This window comes from Callorhinus ursinus, unplaced genomic scaffold (assembly GCF_003265705.2).
Source record: "Callorhinus ursinus isolate GAN/ISIS: 27379988/994484 unplaced genomic scaffold, GSC_fseal_2.0 scaffold83, whole genome shotgun sequence".
Lineage (NCBI taxonomy): Eukaryota > Metazoa > Chordata > Mammalia > Carnivora > Otariidae > Callorhinus > Callorhinus ursinus.
This window is the reverse complement of record NW_027397145.1, coordinates 1,352,853-1,372,748: the sequence shown is the minus strand read 5'-3', so window position 1 is coordinate 1,372,748 and position 19,896 is coordinate 1,352,853. Positions and strand designations below refer to the sequence as shown.

General features: G+C 47.5%; 2 protein-coding genes across 10 annotated transcripts in view; one reads left to right on the top strand and one right to left on the bottom strand.

The window, feature by feature from the left end:
• Positions 1-6,496, top strand: part of PAIP2 (poly(A) binding protein interacting protein 2) — a 21,767-nt gene extending 15,271 nt beyond the window's left edge. The window contains exons 2-4 of the mRNA XM_025852182.2: positions 1,725-1,888; positions 3,036-3,215; positions 5,489-6,496. Of these exons, the coding sequence (XP_025707967.1) occupies positions 1,751-1,888; positions 3,036-3,215; positions 5,489-5,545 (375 nt within the window). The 5' untranslated portion in view covers positions 1,725-1,750 and the 3' untranslated portion in view covers positions 5,546-6,496. The remainder of the gene's footprint in view (positions 1-1,724; positions 1,889-3,035; positions 3,216-5,488) is intronic.
• SLC23A1 (solute carrier family 23 member 1) overlaps positions 4,241-19,896 on the bottom strand; it is a 16,563-nt gene continuing 907 nt past the window's right edge. For 2 of the 9 annotated variants that reach the window (XM_025852183.2, XM_073887848.1), the window contains exons 2-16: positions 17,887-17,948; positions 17,115-17,249; positions 16,505-16,662; positions 15,696-15,784; positions 15,464-15,531; positions 15,099-15,280; positions 14,865-14,985; positions 14,423-14,579; positions 13,966-14,113; positions 13,324-13,429; positions 13,007-13,136; positions 12,761-12,904; positions 12,213-12,308; positions 9,312-9,578; positions 4,241-5,000 (exon numbers count right to left, since the gene is read on the bottom strand). In XM_025852183.2, the coding sequence (XP_025707968.1) occupies positions 9,331-9,578; positions 12,213-12,308; positions 12,761-12,904; positions 13,007-13,136; positions 13,324-13,429; positions 13,966-14,113; positions 14,423-14,579; positions 14,865-14,985; positions 15,099-15,280; positions 15,464-15,531; positions 15,696-15,784; positions 16,505-16,662; positions 17,115-17,249; positions 17,887-17,922 (1,818 nt within the window). In that variant the 5' untranslated portion in view covers positions 17,923-17,948 and the 3' untranslated portion in view covers positions 4,241-5,000; positions 9,312-9,330. Of the gene's footprint in view, positions 5,001-9,311; positions 9,579-12,212; positions 12,309-12,760; positions 12,905-13,006; positions 13,137-13,323; positions 13,430-13,965; positions 14,114-14,422; positions 14,580-14,864; positions 14,986-15,098; positions 15,281-15,463; positions 15,532-15,695; positions 15,785-16,504; positions 16,663-17,114; positions 17,250-17,886; positions 17,949-19,095; positions 19,891-19,896 lie in introns of those variants that run through there. The other 7 variants (XM_073887849.1, XM_073887850.1, XM_073887846.1 and 4 more) reach the window with 6 other exon arrangements.

Here is a 19,896-nt window from a genome sequence, read left to right as displayed (position 1 = left end):
TTCCCTCTCTCTCTGTCTCTCTCTGTCAAATAAATAAAGTAAAAAAAAAAAATTAGAATATTGTAGAATCTGAACCTTATGCTTCAAACTTTTAGCCAGCAATATATCAACTGCGTTAGATCATGTTACACCTATTGAGTAGTGTATAAGAAACCAGACTACTGTATCAGATACTGCTCTGCTTTTACTCACGAAAGAAGAGATAAGGTGCGGGGCGCCTGGGTGGCTCAGTCGTTAAGCGTCTGCCTTCGACTCACGTCGTGATCCCAGGGTCCTGGGATCCAGCCCCGCATTGGGCTCCCTCTCAGCAGGAAGCCTTCCTTTCCCTCTCCCACTCCCCCTGCTTGTGTTCCCTCTCTCACTGTGTCTCTGTCAAATAAATAAATAAAGTATTTAAAAAAAGATTAGGTGCTTGAGCTAGTTGGAATCTGGTAGTCATTTGTGGCTGTGTGGGGGCTTGCTATTGCCTTTCACGGAAAGATGTTTATTACATACTATGAAGGTAATAAAACAATCTTAAAAGCAGTCTGTAGGGGCGCCTGGGTAGCTTAGTCGGTTAAGCGTCTGCTTTTGGCTCAGGTCATGATCCCAGGGTCCTGGGATTGTGTCCCACAAAAGGCTCCCTGCTCAGTGGGGAGTCTGCTTCTCCCTCTGCCCCTCCCCCCTGCTCATGATGTTCTCTCACTCTCTAAAATTTTTTTTAAAGCAGTCTGTAGATACTATCTCATTTAAAAGCATGCATATTACGTAGTTTAGATGCTTGACACTCACTGTACAGTGGACCATCCAGACATGGAGTAACTCGACATGGACCCAGAGATAAAGCAAGTAGAGAGTATGCTATGAAGTCAAAAGATCCTGAATAATAAAAGGAAGGCTCAATTGGTTAAGTCTCCGACTCTTGGTTTCAGCTCATGTCATGATCTCAGCGTTGTAAGATTGATCCCCGCATCAGGTTCCACGTTCAGCAAAGATTCTGCTTGAGATTCTTTCTCTCCCTCACCCCCTCTCCCCCCACTTCTCTCTCTCTCAAATAAATCCTAAAAAAAATTAAAAAAAGAAAAGAAAAGATCCAGAGCACTCTGTACCTTGGAACTGAGGTACTAAGAGGTTATTAAAAGTGTGTTTTTGGGACGCCTGGGTGGCTGAGTCAGTTAGGCATCTGCCTTTGGCTTGGGTCATGATCCCGGGGTCCTGGGATCGAGCCCTGCGTCAGGCTCCCTGCTTAGTGGAGAGGCTGCCTCTTCCTCTCTCTCTGCCCCTAACCTCACCCTCATGCTCTCTCTCTTTCAAATAAATAAGTAAAATCTTTAAAAAAGTCTGTTTTCATTTGCAGTCTCTGGGCTTTTTAACACCAGTTTTTAAAAGTAGAATTTGCTTTTCATAAAGTCACTTGATGACTTAAGTCTTCCATACCATGCTTCTTTTATAAAGCAAGGGATATCTAATATTCTAAAAATCAGATGATTTGGGAGTTACATTCAAGCAGTTGATTACCATCATTGACTGTTACCAAAAAATACTAGATGAATCTAGGCTGTTCTCAGCTGTTTCTTAAACATTAAGATCATTTGAGAAAAAAACTGAAACTTCCCAATTGCTTGATTTATCATGTGCATTAATATGTCACGTGAATCTGGTACCTAACCCTGATGCCTGGTGGTAATAGATGCTCATTAAGAACTGAAGGACTGACTGACAAAATTAACTATTCTTCTTTGAAGGTTAAAAACGACAACTGACGCCAACCATGAAAGATCCAAGTCGCAGCAGTACTAGCCCAAGCATCATCAATGAAGATGTGATTATTAATGGTCATTCTCATGAAGATGACAATCCATTTGCAGAGTACATGTGGATGGAAAATGAAGAGGAATTCAACAGACAAGTTAGTTTTGCATACAAACATGATTTTTCTCATAGCCTATTACAGCCCTCAATATAATTGTACTTGTCCCTGTAATGTGTTTTTCATCTGGTCCCTTATATGTGAAATATAGGGATTTTATATGCTACCACTCCTATTTTATTTGTATGCTGAGTACTACCAGGTTTATCTGCTCACTGAAATAACTTAGGGAAATTTGCAGGGTCCCACCCCAGATAGTCTTATCTAGGAGGACTAGGGTGGAGCCTGGAAAACTTGTTTTTTAAAAGCTCCCAGATTGGGTGCGCCTGCCTGGTTCAGTTGTATGTGACTCTTGATCTCAGTTTTGTGAGTTCAAGCCGCATGTTGGGTGTAGAGATTAATTAAAAATAAAACCGTAAAAAAAAAAAATCTCCCAGATGGGGTTCCAGTGTGTGCAGTTAGGTTTGGGAACTACTGCTTGCATCAATCAGATTGCTCTTAAGAGAATATAAATTAGGAGCAGACAGGCATGGGTACTAGGGTACAGAACTGTGCTGTTTTTTCACCTGAGGTTCTTAATTTGATAAGCCTGAAAACTTGACACCAGTATTATCCTTAGAGAATGTTCATACATTGATGAATGTTGTCTTTTATTCCCATATTTCTGACATCTGTTTCATCTTGTGTATAGTTCCTCCCTGATCATGGCTTTGGTAATCACTAGCCAGCTTGATTTCACCATATCTAGTGATGGATAGTCAAGAGTAAAAAAAGTGTAGTCTTATTTCAGTGAGAATCGTTTGGGCTGTTTTTGGTTTGCTTTTAATTAACCATGCCCCAGCCCTACCCTCTACAGAATTTTAATCATTTTTGGGTGGTTTTAGGGTTTGTGTAGTTTTAAAATATCACAGGTAATTCTGACAAATTCCTCAATGAAAACATTCCTTTATTTATTACTTCCCCACCACCCTCAGTGGAAAAAAGAATATTCTGCTAAGACAAAGACCACAAAACCCTAAACAGATCTTCCCTAGTCTTACGGTATATGTTTCTTTTTCTTGGCAGAGAAGCAGAGGAGGTTACAATATGGTGGTTTTAAGTGCTTTAATACAAAATATTTTAAGCTGTTCCTAGTGATGTCTTACCAAATGTGCTATAAATTACCCTTTATATACTATAAATCCAGATAGAAGAGGAGTTATGGGAAGAAGAATTTATTGAACGCTGCTTCCAAGAAATGCTGGAGGAAGAAGAAGAACATGAGTGGTTTATTCCAGCTCGAGATCTCCCACAAACTATGGACCAAATCCAAGACCAATTTAATGACCTTGTTATCAGTGATGGCTCTTCTCTGGAAGATCTTGTGGTAAAGTTATTTTTCATCTTTTTAAAAACTAGCTCATCTTGCCCGTAAGCGGAAAAGCCAGCAGTCATCTGTTTAAGAAGAGTTCTACATTTCTTCCCCTTCAGAAATTGTACTGCTTCTTACTATGGAAGCAGGGGCCTTCTGGTCTCCTCACTTATGACATGGAGTGACTTCTGGCAACACTCTGGGGCTAGTCTCAGACTAACAGACTTCTTGCCACTGCTTTTAGTTTTAATAACTGTGTTGCCCTAGGATATGTAGATGACTTAAAGCATTAATCCAAGAGAAGTATACAGTATGTCCATGTGACTTGCCTATACAAAAAGTAGCTTGATGAAGAGGTTTTGCTCTTTAATTTTGCCTTAAACATTTGGCAAAAATTTCAAAATTTTATCTGAAAGGTGAAAATTTGGATTTTTTTTTTCTGACCCAAGATTTAGTTACCCTAACTCCCGTTTGGAACTGGGATTTAATAGGGACTTTTACAAGCTCTTGGCAGAAAAGGAACACAAACCTGTTTGCATTTTTAGCTATTCTCCATGTCTTGTTGCTGGGGATGGTATATTTGCAGTAAAAGGTTTTTTAGGAATTATGATAAATAAGCATTAGTACTAGGGTAGAACCTGATGAGTTGTTTGCTAAAATTAAGATAAAATGATTGAAGTCCTAATGTTGACCTTTCTGACCATATTGACAATCTCTAATTGCTTTTACAAGATAGTTCTCTGGAATTTACTCCTAGACTCTGAAGTATTTTTTGCAGTTGTCTTCTTTTCACTGTGCAGTGATTTCCTACCCTGGCGATACATCATAATTACCTGTGAAGCACTGAAAACAAAAGTCCCTCAGCTACATCCCAGACTTGCAGAATCAGTTGTCTAGGCATGTTAATGTTTAAAAAGCACTGCTAGGGCATACTGGCAGCCTGCCCCATCAGGCATTTGGGAGCCACTCTTCTAAAGGGCTGTATGGAGAACATAGAAATTGACATTGTAGTATAGACTTGTTGCAGTAAATGACAGTAACCCAATTGAGCAGATGTGTGATATGAATAGTCTGTTGAGATATGCTTGCTTATGGCTACGTTAGTCATTCCACAAATAACCCTGGTTGCTCTGATGAGTAAAGTCCTTTGCTGGTCATAATGTATAACTTTAATGTGGACCTAGTATTATTGCCTAGAAACTGGTTTGTTCAACTTGACTTGGTCTATTTAAGATTGTTAATTCCTTCTCATTCTTTTGTAGCTGGCAAAAGATTACACATTCAAGAACACTTTTTTTATTTAAACCTCACATTTTTAAAGTTTAGATATAATTCCCTTAAGAGAAGTGAGACTATGTCCTGTCCAAGGAAATGGTTGTGTGTAAATTATGAAACTAAAATTAAATTATTGCTCCAACATGTTATTTAATATACTTTGGTTTTGAAGTAAGTGATATATAGGGGGTTCAGATTCTATCTAAAAGCCTCTCAGCATTCCTACATTTCAGGGCCTGGAATACATCTTGATTTCTTTTCATCTTTTATCAACTGTGGTGGAGGCAAATTTCCAGCTATTCTCAATATGCTGACATGTCTGCCTAGGAAAATAAAGATTTAGAGGTATAGAATAATGGCTCTTAGAGACTTTGGCCCATTCTTCCCCTAACTTAGGCAAAAAAAGAGTCCCAGAGAGAGTGACTTATCCAGGCTTTCATAGGAAGTTAGGGGCAGAGCCGAAATTTCATCTTAGTTCTTCAGATTCCCCATGTAGTTTTCTTTTCCTGTTATAAACCTTGCTTCCTGTGGGAGAATCAGAATACAGCAATTTTAGAAAGATAACTCCATATTTTCAGTGAGGATCATGAGCAAAATTAATCCATAAACAGTTTCTCAATCCCCTTTAATCATCATTTCAACACTTGTTTAATATGTTTGCATAGTATGGAACAGTTAAAATAAAATATCATAGTTAACAGAATTCCGTATTCTATGACACCTTTTTAGTTTGTGTGAAGTTAGTGGGTCTGGTTACACTTCAGCAAATTTAATTGCAATTCCTACTTTCTCTTTAGAAGGTGATAAGTTTTCATATAAATAAATAGTTTATATCTGGTTCCTTCTTTCCCTGCTATAGATAGATTTTTGGGGTTAAGTTTAACCTTACAATCTCAGTTCTTTTGTTTTATATTTTTTGGAAGATATTTTTGCATGTGGATCTGGGTTGAATGCTTCTGAGTATCTGAAGCCATCTGTTAATGAACTTGCTTTTTTATGTACTTATTTTCCAGGTCAAGAGCAATCTGAATCCAAATGCAAAGGAGTTTGTTCCTGGGGTGAAGTACTAAAATATTTGAGTAGACGGGGCCCTCTTTTGGTGGATGTAGCACAATTTCCACACTGTGAAGGCAGTATTAGAAGACTTAATTGTAAAAGCTCTCTCTTGTCACTGTGTTACACTTATGCATTGCCAAAGTTTTGTTAGTCTTGCATGCTTAATAAAAGTGCTGAGACTGTTATTAAGTAATAAGCTGTCAAACATTTACTGAAAATAGAATTGGCCCCATGGCTTGATGTGAAGACAGCGAGGAAAGAAGCACCAGTCAAGTTGTGACAAAGCACCAAATTAAAATGACCTCTAAATCTTAGTGAATTGTCTTTTTTGAGGCTAAACTAGTCCCTTAGGGTTAGCGAACGCTTGTTAACGTCTAAACTTTAAAAAAATGAGTATATTTAAATTAAGGTCTAGTTGTTAGGCATATTTTTTGCCTTTGTTACTATCAAAAAGGATCTGCTTTTTCTGAAGAAGGCCTTGTTAATTTGAAATAATTCTTTATAGACAAGTATATCTTTGGTTTACTGAGGTTATAAGGTAGTAATCAGATGAGAACTAGTCCTGACTTCGATGGTATTTTATCACGGAAGAAATAGTGAATTCTTCTAATGTTACACCTGAGGAAGTATGTAATTTGAGAATTGCATCTTATTCCAAGGAGTCACTGCGTCATAGCTATGCCTATGTGAAGTGCAACATTTGACCCACCATAATCCAACTGAACAAAGTAATGGTAACATGATTTGAGTGGTGCTTTTCCTTGCTTTGTTAACCATCACTACAATAGTCTACAGCACAACTTTTCTTTTAACAAAGCTAGAACAGTTTTGGCTTCTTAAACTTCATACTTGGGTAGGTTAAGCTGCCATACGTGTTCAGTGTGAATAGTGTTTAAGTTGAAAATATTGTAAAAAAATTATATTTTTTCAAAAATATTTAAAAAAATAAATAATAGTAGAACTGAGCTGATGGCTTGTGTTTATTGGTGCTGGAATGCAGACTCTCCTGTGGTGATTGATACTCACTTTAGTGTGGGCTCAGTACTTCAGGACAACCCTGCTGGCAAGATTTGCTGAGAGCAGGCTTTATTAGATTCCATAGTGTCAAGTATGTCATTGTGCATGTATCTGTCCAGAATACAGCAGTAAAATAAACCCTGTATCCCCTTCTGTAACCCACCTTGATTGCCTCAGGCAGCAGTCAGTGTCAGGGCAGTTGTAGATATCCATGTTAAGAAACTTTTTGGCTGACCAGTATAATGGTAACCTTACTCTAGTATAATCCCTTTTGGCTTCTGCCCTTGACAAGCCATTGCTGGTCTGATTGGAATGGTTTGCTATTTTGATTCACCTGGACCATCTCTATTTTCCCCTCACGAGCTTATTTATAATATGTTCGTGGCTAATCTTTATTTTGGGATAGGCTGTCAACCATATAGCAATTCTCTGGTTCTACATACGGTTCTGCCTCATGGCCCTACTCAGTTGTTGATAATGCCCTCTGCTTTTCTTGAGTTTGTTGGGCTCAGAATTAAAAAGGCCATGTTGTCTGTTCTGGCTCACATTCTCCAGGGGTGGGGGTTGGGGGATGGTCCTTTGGTGTGCCCAGGTGCCCCAGTGTTTTTTAATAGCTCCATTAAAAGACAATAAACAGGTTTTTTGTTGTTGTTTTTGGTAATCTTGGGGTGCCTGGCTAGCTCAGTCAGTAGAGCATGCGACTCTTGATCCCCATGGGCTCAAACTGACGACCCTGAGATCAGGAGTTGCATGTTCTGACAGAGCCAGCCAGGGCAACCCAAAATAGGTAGATCTTTAAGCCTTTTTTTTTTTTTTAAGATTTTATTTATTTGACAGACACAGTGAGAGAGGGAACACAAGCAGATCTTTAAGAGAAGCAGAGATAATCCTACTTGACTTTTTCTTTTTTTTTTTTTTTAAAGATTTCATTTATTTGAGAGGGAGAGAGTACAAGCTGGGGGAGCGGCAGAGGGAGAGGGAGAAGCAGGCCCCCCGCTGAGCAGTGAGCCCAATGTGGGGCTCAATCCCAGGACTCCAGGATCATGACCTGAGCCGAAGGCAGACGCTTAACCGACTGAGCCACCCAGGCGCCCCAGACTTTCTTTTTTTTTAAGATTTTATTTATTTATTTGACAGAGACACAGCGAGAGAGGGAACACAAGCAGGGGGAGTGGGAGAGGGAAGGCAGCCTTCCTGCGGAGCAGGGAGCCTGATGCGGGGCTCGATCCCAGGACCGTGGGACCATGACCTGAGCCAAAGGCAGACGCTTAACGACTGAGCCACCCAGGCGCCCCTGGCTCTTTCTTTTTGGAGCCATGATACAGCCAGTCCCCTCAGTCTTTAACAGCTAAGTACCACAAGTGGCACAGCAGGCTGACAGATGTATGAGGCTTACAGATCCTCTCTCTCTCAAGCTCAGATGGGGCAAATGGGTCATTTCCACATACTGCCAAATTACCATAGTGCAATGTAACTGGAGATTATAAACTTGAATTAGAGAGGCATTGTAACCTAATGATTAAGAGCAAAGACTAGCCAGACTTCCTGGATGTGAATCCAGTGATCATGGACAAGTCACTTAACTTTTCTGTGCCTTAGTTTCCACCTGTTTAAAATGGTAGTATTAACAGGGGCACCTGGCTGGCTCATTTGGAAGAGCATGTGACTCTTGATCTTAAGAGTTGTTTGTGAGTTTGAGCCCCATGCTCAGGGTGTAGAGATTACTAAAAAAAATAAAGAGGCACCTGGGTGGCTCGGTTGGTTAGGCATCTGCCTTTGGTTCAGGTCATGATCTCGGGGTCCTGGGATTGAGCCCCGCATCAGGCTCCCTGCTCAGTGGGGAGTCTGCTTCTCCCTCTGCCCCTCCCCCTGCTTGTCCTCTCTCAAATAAATAAAATCTTTAAAAAATTTATTTTAAAAAATCAAAAATCAAAATAAAATGGCAGTAATAACTGTCTGTCTCAGGATTGTGTGATTAATACACATCAAGCACTTAAGAGAGCCCCTGGCACATAGAAAATTCTGTTTAAGTAATTGTTTTACTGAGAGAGGAGTGTTCTAGGCTTAGCTCTCATTTTGTTGGAACTTTTCTTGATTGTCAGGGAAACCACATATTAAAACTACTTAGCTGTTTAACTGGAGAGTCAGGTATCCACATTACAGGTAGAGATGGAAAGTTTCAGAGCATCAGCTATTCCATTTTGAAGCCCTTTGAACAGATCATCCCATCAGGCCTATGCAGCATAGTTTTAGGGTAATTGAAGTCATCCTGTGTTGATTTTAGGGATTTTTATGTTATCACTACTGAAACAAGGCAGCATATGTGAGAGAAATTTTCCTATTCTTGTGCAGTGTATTAACCTATTTCATGTCATAAAGTGTTGTGGGGTTTTTGGTGTTTTTTTAGCATATTGGAGTACACTGATGGGGCTACCTGTGGCTAGGGTTTATGGCTCATGGGCTACGGTTGACCCATTTCCTGCCTACTCAGAAGGCTGAAGGGGTCAATATGTCAGCATACTTGTAACCTCCTAGTGACCCACACCAGTTGGAAAGTTCTATTCTCATTATGAAATAGCTAAGGAATTCCACTCAAAATCCATACTTTAACTTTTTACCCAGTCTTCCTTTCCCTTGAAGACAATCAAATAGGTCACAAAAATAGAAACTGAGTGGTTTTGTTTTTCTTTGGTTAAAATATAAGAATATTGTGATTTTTTTTTTCAACCCTCCTACAAAAGGCAGTCTTAACACACGTCCTACCTTTCCTAGGAGTAATTTTTCAGACTTTGGTGCATGCAGATCCAGTTTGTATATTTTCTGGAGTGTCTTCTGGAACTGGAAGCTGGGTTTTCGACCTTGAAGAAAATCCTTTGAAGACGGGGCAGATAGGAATGTATTTCAGAAAGGCAATCCTTTTTACCATGCTCATCCCAATGGGGAAGTCATAGCTCTTGAGACTGGTAGACATCTCGCTGTTGGCATGGGCCCCAGCTTTCCACTGTATCAGACCTCGTTCCTCTGGGCTCCCTGAAATAGGACAGTGAGCTTATCAAGACCAGCAGCCCTCCCCTACCTCCCGTCCATACCTCCATAACTTAGTCCTGAGACAGATTTCTGGAATCCATTGTCTTCATTCTCAAGTATTTTCTGGGACTGAAAGGTTACTGAATCCATGATTTCTTGGATTTTAACTTGGCCAGAGCTCTAGGAAACCCTAATACTGGTTGTAATTAGTATCTATTGTGTATCTGTAGTGTGCCAGTCTCTGTGCTAAGTGCTTTAATTTCATTATCTCATTTCTTCAAAACATACCTGTGGAAGGCATATAGGCACTAACATACACATTTTTATGATGAAGAAACAGAAAGGTTAAGTAATTGTCAACTTACATCTTTAGTATGTGTCTAGCATGTGCTAAGCTGATGAGGACCAACAGTGCCCAGTCTGCATTTGGGGGCAGGGAGGGCTATTTAGAAACACTATTAATCAGTATTAATATTCAATATTAGGATTCCATATTTGGAAAATAAACTCATTTTTATAACACAAACCTCAGAAAGTCAAGCCAAGTAAAATCTTTGTTGGTAGTGTGGATACACAAAAGATTATTTACATCTAAGGGAATGCTCCCTCAGGTGGGGGAGGGGTGCATGAGGTCTGGGGTTTTCACAAGAGGGCTGTGGTGAAAGAAGATCGTTGGAGTGTAAATCTAGTGAAAAGAGGTTTCCACTAGCCCCCACTAGCATTTACTGAAGTAATTTGTGATCCAAAAGTCACAAAAATAGAAACTGAGTGGTTTTGTTTTTCTCTGGTTAAAATATAAGAATATTGTGATTTGTTTTCAACCCTCCTACAAAAGACAGTTGTAACACACATCCTACCTTTCCTAGGAGTAATTTTTCTTAAGTTTGGGCTGTAGATGGGGAAAGAGCAAAAGCAAAGCGGCCCATCAGCAAAATGCCCATCACACAGAAGAAAGTGTGTGATTCTGTGATTAAGGACTGGCTTCTGATTTAGCCAGACCTGGCTGTGAATTCAGGTTGGGTGACCTTAGGCAAGTTACTTGACCGCTCTGAGCTTCAGATTCCTCATCCATGCACATTGAAGGACCACTGAAGGTTATGTGGTACAACATATGTGATGATCCTTGGCAGAGATGGTTGCTGATAGGCTGTTGCGTTGAAGGGTGGAGATGTGAAGAACTCAGTAAGGCAGTCTAAGGCTCTTAACATCTGGGTAGCTTAATCCAGCTATCTAGATCACAAAGAAGCCCCTCTGTATACAGCTGTCCACCTGATGCCTTCCATCTTCCTAGATTCCCTGAGCACTGAGACTGCCACTTCCTTGTCTCTGGTCCACAACCTGGCTTCCTCTCAATGGGGAATGGCAGGTACCTCCCTTTAGTCCATGGGGTAGCTGCTACCAAGAGTTATCACATCATCTTATGCTAAAATCCCTAAAAGGGCCCTAGTGGGGTGCCTGGGTGGCTCAGTTGTTAAGCATCTGCCTTCAGCTGAGGTCATGAACCCAGGGTCCTGGGATCGAGCCCCGCATCGCGCTCCCTGCTCTGTGGGAAGCCTACTTCTCCCTCTCCCACTCCCCCTGCTTGTGTTCCCTCTCTCGCTGTGTCTCTTTCTCTCAAATACATAAAAAAAAAAAAAAAAAAAAAAAGGCCCTGGTACCTAGGCCCTTCCTGCCCATGCTCCAGCCCTGCAGCTGTGTTTAGGCTGGTAAGTGGTGGGGAATGAAGGGCCATCATCCTGGTACTCCCATCCCTCCTCTCCCTGGACTGATGCAGTCTTTAACCTCTGCCCCCACAGAGCTTTCCCTGATCTTCCAGGTCCCCTGAAACCCTCCAACAGTGGCAGTATGGTGCAGTGGCTGAGACAAGCCGTAGACTGCATCTGTTGGACTTCATTAAAATCTCAGATTTGCAACCTTTCAAATCTGCAAATGTGAACTTCGGTGAGTCACTTAACCTCTCTAATTCTGTTTCCTTGTGAAATGGTATTGACAGTCTCTGCCTAACAGGATAGTTTTTGAGAATTAGGCGAGACCTAAAGTTTCATTCCAGACCCACAGTAAATGTTTGGTAAATGTTAACTCTGCTTGTTACTCGTTAATACAACTGGTGGCATTTAGTTTTTATATTTTACAGGGCACCTGAACGTGGGCCAGGAGGGTTCTTGGGCCCACGCTAAGTATCCTCCACAATCCCTGCAAAAAGCCCCAATTCCAAAGAGAATGTTAGGGGCTCTCCTAGTAGTCAAGTGTGACAGGTTGCTGGCATATTTGGAGTGGGTTTTGCCACCCAAACTACTGCTTCATTTGTATCTGTCCTAATGGAAGAAAGCAAAGGCTCCCAAAGGCACCCTTCCAATTGGTGGCTATCAGGAAATGGAGAGGAAACCACCCACAGGGCCCGGGAAAGACTCCCCTAGACCCCCACCCTCTTCAAGCCCTATAGGGCATGTCTCTGCCTCTGTCCCACCAGTGTCTCTCCCTCCAGCCAGTGGGCACTCCGCCAGCCCGTGCCCCTGCTCCTCCTTGCAGGGCCTGCATTGCCTGGGTGCTGGCCGCACTTCTGGTTGAGGGGCCGTCTGTCGGAGTGCAGATGAGCCCAGCTTAGTCCTGTGTGCCCCTCCTGGGGCTGACCCATACCTGGCACTGTGTTGTCCAGTATGAAAGCGAGGCACCCACCCACGAACATCTCTGTAGTCAGCAGCACTGTCAGAATCTGGTCCACTTCAGGAACGCCTGTGGAATAGGCCAAGGGACAATGGGCATCTTGGCGTGGTCTGGAGACAGAGCCCAGGGACTTTGTTCCCACTTGTGCAGTTTGTTGACTTCTTTGAGCAGGCATGGTGATGAAACAGTACAAATCCCAACGTTCACACCTATAATCCCAGTTTTGTTGTCTTAGGACACATCATTTAACTTCCCTGAGCCTCACTTTCCTCCTCTAGAGAGGACAGTAGTATCTGTCTCTGGACGCTGTTGTGCATGTTAAATGAGCACATGTAAAGCTCCACGCCTGTCCATAAAAAGTGTCTCCGTCAAGGACAGCTGCTAATTCGCTTCTCAGCTGCTTCACACCCAAAGTTGGGCAGGATTTGTGGCTCAGTCGTAGGGTGCCTTTGAGGGAGGGAGCCGTGCCCAGAGCCCACCACGCATCTCCCACCCCCGGACATTCAGATTAGCGGAGGTACCTGTGTTGATGGCGCCAGGGTTGGACTCCAGGTAATTGGGCAGCGTGAGCCCAAAGAACATGGAAAATCCGAGCACGAACAGGTTGCGGGAGGAGTTCATGTCCACGAACTGCAAGTTGGACAGCCCCACAGCCGTAATCATGCCTGAGAGTGCAGGGTTAACCGCTGGAGCTGCCGCATGGGCAGGGCGGGCTCCACCACTCCCAGACCGCGTGGAGATCCCCCCGGCCCGCACGCGGCACTCACCGAAAAGGGTGCAGAACATGCCCCCCAATATGGGGTCAGGGAGCGAAGCAAAAAGGGCGGTGAACTTGCCAATGGTGCCCAACACTAGCATGATTCCCGCACCATACTGCACCACGCGCCGGCTGCCTACCTGCAGGGGAGCCGGGGGGCGGGGTTAGGCCCTGGGAGCAGAGCTGGGCAGCAGGGGGGGGGGCCTGTTAAGAAAGCGAGCACAAAAGAGCCCAGGCTTCTTGCAGGGTAGGCCCATTCAAAGACGGGGTGGGGCTGCTGCCCAAGGAATGGAGTTGGGGCTTTTGTGCAGCTCTGGCTTGTGGCACCTTGGTAATCCCCAGAACACCAATGTTGGGGCTGGACGAGGTGGACCCGTTGCCTGTGCCCAACAGCCCTGCGATAATGCAGCAGATGCCTTCGGTGAAGATGCCCCTGTAAGGAAAGGGCGAGTTGGGGGCTTGATCCAGCCCCTGCCTTGGCTTGGGTACCCCCCTTACCCTAAGTGGGCTGCTCGCCTTCTTGGGGACTGTGCAAGCTGCAACTATCTGTCCGTAGTACTCCCCACTCCAGGCCAGAGGTAGGTCTGGGAGCCAAGAGCCCACGTCCAAGCGCTAGTCCCAGTGCCCCAGAACTTATTCTCTTAGGCGACCCTGGGCTTCAATTTCCTCATCTGTAAAATGGGGATAAGGGTACTTGTCTTACAGAATCCTTAGTAGATTGCATAAGAGAATGCACATGGAGGGCCAGGCACGTTGAAGACTGTCAACAACCATAGTTTCCCTTAGGCTTCATTATCTCAGCGACTCAAACACTCAGACTGAATGATGAGAGCATCCCCATTTCATAAGTATGGAGAACGAGGTCTGGACAGTCCAAGTCCACACCTTTGAGACTCAACCCTGTCCCTACATTTGCTTTCTGAGTGGCCCTTGAGAAGATCCGATACGGGAGAGGGCAGGTGGCCATACCTGTTGATGGCATGTACTGGAGGGGGTGGGGCGCCAGCCAGGCGGGCACAAGCATAGTAATCTCCGATGGACTCAATGATGCCCGCCAGTGTGGCACTGAACATTCCCAGGACAGCAGCCGCAGTCACCGTGGGCAGGCCCCACTGACCTGGATCACGGGGTGATAGGAGCGTGGATGCAGTGTCGCTGGGTGGGCCAGGGAGGGGACTAGGCAGTTCGTGGGGGTGAGAGGGGGGTGAAGGGACCTCGAGCTGGGGCGGGAGCTCTACACTTGTGGGAGCATATTTGGGATCACTCGGAGTCGTGAAGCTGGAGTGAGGCTTTGAGGAAAACACTCTGCCTGGCACACTAGAAATGTACACCTAATGCCAGTTATATCATCAGCGGGATTGGTATCATCAGGGGCCTTGTAGATGGTCTCAGCTGGAGGCAGAGGAGGCCAGGTGGGGTGGCTCACAGGGGTAGGGGATGCGGATCCAGGGCGCAATAGCCATGATGTCCCCTCGTGCGTCCGTCCGTGCCTGGAAGCCGTAAGCTGTGGGGTCTGAGGGCAGCACGTTCGTCAGGGTCAGGACATAGCAGAGTAGCCACACGGTCATGATGGCCAGCACAATCTGAAGTGGGGTGGGGTGAGGGGAGCACTGAGGGCCCTAGAGGTCTTGGTCCAGGCTAACCAGCCCCTACCTCAGCCCTAGCCTCCACCGCAACCCCAGCTGCAGCCTTCACCCCTGCCCGAACTCAAGCCTGGGCCCCAATACCTGCTCTAGCCCCTGACTGGGACCTTATCTGTGCTCTGGCTCTAGCTCTTCTGCTGTCCCGGACCTGCCCCCAATCTTTGCCCTGGACACAGGTCCAGCCCCTGCCCTAGTCCCAGCCCCAGCCGCCTGTCAGCTCCTCACTGGAAACATCTTGAAGATCTGGATGCGGAAGAGAGTCAGGCCCTTGCCCCAGCGGTAGACAGGCAGCAGGAAGGTGAAGTTACGCAGGTACTGGGAGAAGAGGACGATCAGGAGAATGGAACTGGGGGCAGAGGCACAAAGGAAAGATGGCTGGTAGGCTGGGCTATAGGAACAGGACCTGAAGGGGGTGAAAGGGCAGAGGCTGGGCAAGCATCAGGCCTGGTGCCTGCTCACCAAGCTGAGATGCCCCAGTGAGAGCCAGCTCGGTCACCAGCAGCTTGGAAGACAGAGAGGCCAATGAGGGAGACAGTGGGGGTGACTGTGAGAGGTCCTATGTAGCTGAGCAGGGCCCCAGGCAGCCCCATCAGCCCGATCACCACCTCTACCGTGCTGGACACCATGATTGCACCCTGGACCTAGAAAAGCAAAGATCAGTTTTAAGTCCCCATGTAGAGTCTATCACCTCTGCATTAAAAAAAAAAAAAAAAAAAAAAAAGCTCCTGGACTGCCTCCTTGAATCCCCCAACTCAGCAGTGGCTCCCCTCCCATCTAGCCCCCTCCTCAGGTCCAGGTTTCTTCTACCCCAGGTGCAAACCCACCTCTCGTATCCGTGGGTGCCAGATATGAGAGGTGTTCAGGGGAAGACTCCAGTTACCGTAGATCTCCTCTGGGAGCAGAGACAGGGACACACATATGGCCAGGGAACAGAGACAGAGAAGAAGAGAAGATGCTGCCATGAAAGCACCCCAATGTCTGGACTTGGGACAGTTGTCCAGACTTCCAGGCTCCTGGGCCTCCCCTCTTCAGCACAGCCCCCAGAAGTGTGCCCACCTTCTGGGGGGCATTTCCATCTCTCCAGGGCCAGGATGGCTTTGGCTGGGACCAGAAATGCAAAGGCGCTGGCCTGGAACAGCGGCAGCCTGGAAGAAGAGGCACAGAGTGGCAGGGGTGGGGTCAGGGGTGGGCAGGGACACAGAGACAGGAGAGATGGAGACGGGGCACCGAGAGAAGGAGACAGAATCACACCCAGAGGCAGAGACACAGGGACAAGGGACAGGGCAGAGCTAAGAGAAGTCACTGCGGCCCCAGGCAGGACTCCATTAATTTTGGGGGCCCAAGGAAGAAAACAAATGGAGTCCCAGGCTCACAGCCTTCCCCCCTTTCCGTCTCAGCCCCAGCTCCTGCACTGTGAGGAGCCCCGTGCAAGGAAGTAGACAGCTCAGTTCTTGCATCCAAGCTCCACTCACAACCTTCCTCCATCCTCCTACCACACAACCGTTTTTTGGCCACCCAAGCCTTGAGCTGTGCGCTCGGGGGCAGGGGGCCCCCAGGAGGATAGGCCGTTGAAGAAGCTCACACAGAGCTTAAAAGCTGGGAGTGAGTGGTCCAGATTACCCAGAGTAGGGCCTCACAGGGGGAGAGCCCAGCTAAGGGTACATTCCCTTAAACCCACCGACTCCTTGTCTTTGGGGAGCCTCAGGGGCCCAAGGTAGGATCCCAGCTGCCTGGCTCTAAGGCTGGCTTGGGAGTAGGAGTAGCAGGTGGGGGCAGAGAGCAGCTCCCCCCCCTCCACCAAAAGAGCCCTCAGAGAAACCACCTGGTCCTGTGGTGTGGATCACAGGTGGGGGCAGGCGGCTCACCGGATTCCCAGTGTGGTCTGGATGAGGGTGGTGATGCCCACGCAGGTGAAGATGGTACCGATGAGCTGGCTGACCATGTGCTGGTCCCGGCCCACACACAGCGCCTCAGCCAGAAGGAAGGGCACAGCGATGGTGCCACTGAAGCATGTCAAGTAATGCTAGGGGGTGGGGGGGAGGGCGTGAGGCGGCTCACAGGCAAACAGGGACACCCTAACGATCCTCATGCCTGTCTCAGGGGGCCTGAACCCGTGCTGCCCCTGGCAGGGTGCTCACCCAGGCCTGATAGTCACACAAGGGAGTCCCAGAGAGCTACCGTTCGCCTCTCTCTTCGGGGTACTAATCTGCCCCCAAGTTCTTCCTGTGGCTTCTGTGGAGTGGGTCCTCTCCCTGTGACTGACATTCTGCCTGGCAGGTGACACATATTCCCGGGGGATAATCTTCTCTCGGGCCCCATCAGACACCCCCTCCCACCCCGGCTCCGTGACAGTCACTGTTGTTGACCTTAGGTTTCTCTTCCTGTTACCCAAGATAAACTTGTTGGCTAGGAAGGGGGCTGGGATCCTGGGGAGCATGCAGAGTGGGGGCGGGGGGGCCCTGCAGGGAAACCCACCTGGAAGCCCAGCAGAACACACAGGTACCAGGGTGGCACATCCTCAATCTTGTACAACATGTCAAACTTGGGCTCTCTGGGCAGGGACACCGTGGGATCCCTCGTGGAGTTCCCTGCGGAGCCCAGGGACTGCTGCTAGGGCAGCAGAGAGAAGTAACTCAGGGTGGAGTGATGGGCACTAGCCAAGCGCATTCTGCCCCAGAATCAATCCGACGGCCTGAGTGGCCTGTCAGATCCTCAGAACAGCGTTCCAGCCCCCACCCTCCCTCTCGGTTCATCCACCTAGCTGTCTCTCAGTCTGGCCACCCCTGGCTCCCTCCTCACATTCTTTTGTGCAGGGATGAGTCCTCTGTGCTGGCTCCTGGAGGCCTTGGGACCGGGGCATTCCGGCCCAGAGGATGGGCCCCTAAGTCAGAAGGCCCCAGGGGGCGACAGGAGAGGGAGCCAAGAGGGCTGAGGTCCGTGGACAGGCCCTCTTGGGCACACTCTGCTCCTACCCTTTACACTTGGAGTTCCTTGGGGTTGCCCTGGGGGTGGGGTAGGTGGTCCCTGCTGACCCTCAAGCTGGAGTCAGCCAGTCCCAAAGCTGACAACTGCACCCCCTCTGCCACCTACACCCCATCCCCCAATCGCTACTTTCAGCCTGGGATAGTCACTGTCAATCAAGTTCATTAGAACTTGCGTCTCTGCCTTCCCAGGGGGAAGACATGAGCAGGCCCTCTAGCCCCCACCCAACCCTGCCCCCACCCAGCTCCCACCCATTCCCCAGCACCTGTGTCCGGCCCTCCAGGTTCTCCTGGGCCCTCATCGTTGGGGCACAGGTGTGAGCGCTTCCTGAGGAAAAGAGGGGATGGCTTTACGAAGGCCAAGGGGACTTTAGTCCACACATCAGACATTGTTCGAAGTAAATCTGTAACCAGGTCCGCAGCTCTGATTGCGAAAGGCAGACCTGGGCAGAGGTAACGTATTAACTCCGGCCCGAGTGGTAAAGGCCACCCAAGCCTCGGTCACATTTCCCTCCCGAGCATGCGCCCTTCCCTGCCTGCACCTGAGCCTGGGCATGGGACCTGATCTTGTTTCCAAGAGAGGGCCAGGGTGGGGGTGACGATAGACCCCAAGCCCTGGCTGACAGGGAAGAGAATGGCAGTGGCCCTTAATAGGTCACGCTCTGAATGAGACTCTTCCCCACTTTTTAATAACAAGTTAATCATTATCCTCATCAAAGTCACTCTCCTTAATGAGGAATGACGGCATGCCCAGCAACTGCTATGTATTCCTGTGTTTAACCCCAGGCCTTAGGCGGTGGTAACCTCTTTTACTGCTGAGGAAACAGATCTAGGAGATGTGATCTGACCGAGGCCACATAGGTAGCAAAATTTTAGAACATCATTCCAAAAACTCAGGTTAGCCTGAACTCCTGAGTGCATGCTATAAATCAGCCATCAGGTTCAATAAAGGGCTGCCTTTCCCACACGGCCACATACCCTCAGCGTCACAGAGGCACAAAACAGAGGGACCGCTGCAGGAGAAGCTGCCCAGGTTGGCCCAGCCTTGCCTGTTCCCTGTGTCGGGACAACGATCTCACCCCCCACCTCTGTTAGGACTGGCTGCATAATCTGCAGGACCCAGTGCCCTGTGAAAATTCGGGGTCCCCATTCCAAAAGTATTACGAATTTTTTTTTTTTGGTTTAGTATTATGAATTTTGATACAGCAACAGCAGAGTATTAAACCAGATCAAACCAAATTTTCTAAGCACAGGGACCTGAGTGCCTGTCCCATGGCCGCTGAAGCCTGCCCTGGACTCAGGCCTGTCTTCTCCTCCTGGCAGGCCCTCTGGCCTGGCCATGGGGCCCGGAGCTGGCTGAAGGGGCCTGGGGAGGGTCCGAGGAGCTGGGGCTCCTTAGCTGGTGAGGATTGGGCCTAAGGTTCCTGGTTCTGCTCCCCTCTGTGCTGCCCCAGGCCCAGCCCCCCAGGACCCACCTACTTCTCGGTTGTTGGGCCCACGGCCAGGCCCTGCTCCAAGGGCCCACAGGCAGCCAGGCTCTCCAGCTGGACAGCAGCTTCATGCTACAGCCGTGGGTCCGTCCTCCTGTCCAGCCTCCAGCTCGTCTCCTGTCAGCCTGTCTCCTGCTCTACTTCCTTGGCTCCTGCTCTGGGGTGTCCCAAAGTTGTCTGACCAGTTTGAAGCTTCGGAACTGCTCCTTAGCACTTGCCTCCCCGCCCCTCTCCACCCCAGTACTCCCCAGGGGGCTGAGCCCCACACCTTACACTTATGTGCACAGTGCCATGGACATTCAATTCAACCCAAACCACATGCCATCCACATAGAGATGTGGGCAGCTACGTTGCACATGGTTTCAGATGCACAAACAAACGGACCTACAACACCCAGACTGTGCTACAGAGTGTGTCTAAATTCCTCCATATTAACACAGAGCCACACAGGTCCGTGTCACATGCTCCCATTTCCACACCCAATACTACTGACAGCGCAGTGGGTTCCTTGGGCCCTGGCTCTCTTCCCGAAGACGAGGGGTTCTCTCCTGGGGCGAAGGCCAGGGAGGAGGGGCCTCCGGCTGGTAGGAACCAAGTAATGGAATGTAGGGGGCCAGGCTTCAGTACAGCTCATGGATGTTGGAAGGGTCAGTGCCTGCCTGGAGCACCCCTATTTCTTCAGCAACAACCTGCCCCCACCCCCAGAATCTGAGTCCCCTCCCAGCCCTGCCACTACTCAGCCTGGGACTTGGCCTGAGCAACTCTTTTCTTTTTTCTTTCTTTCTT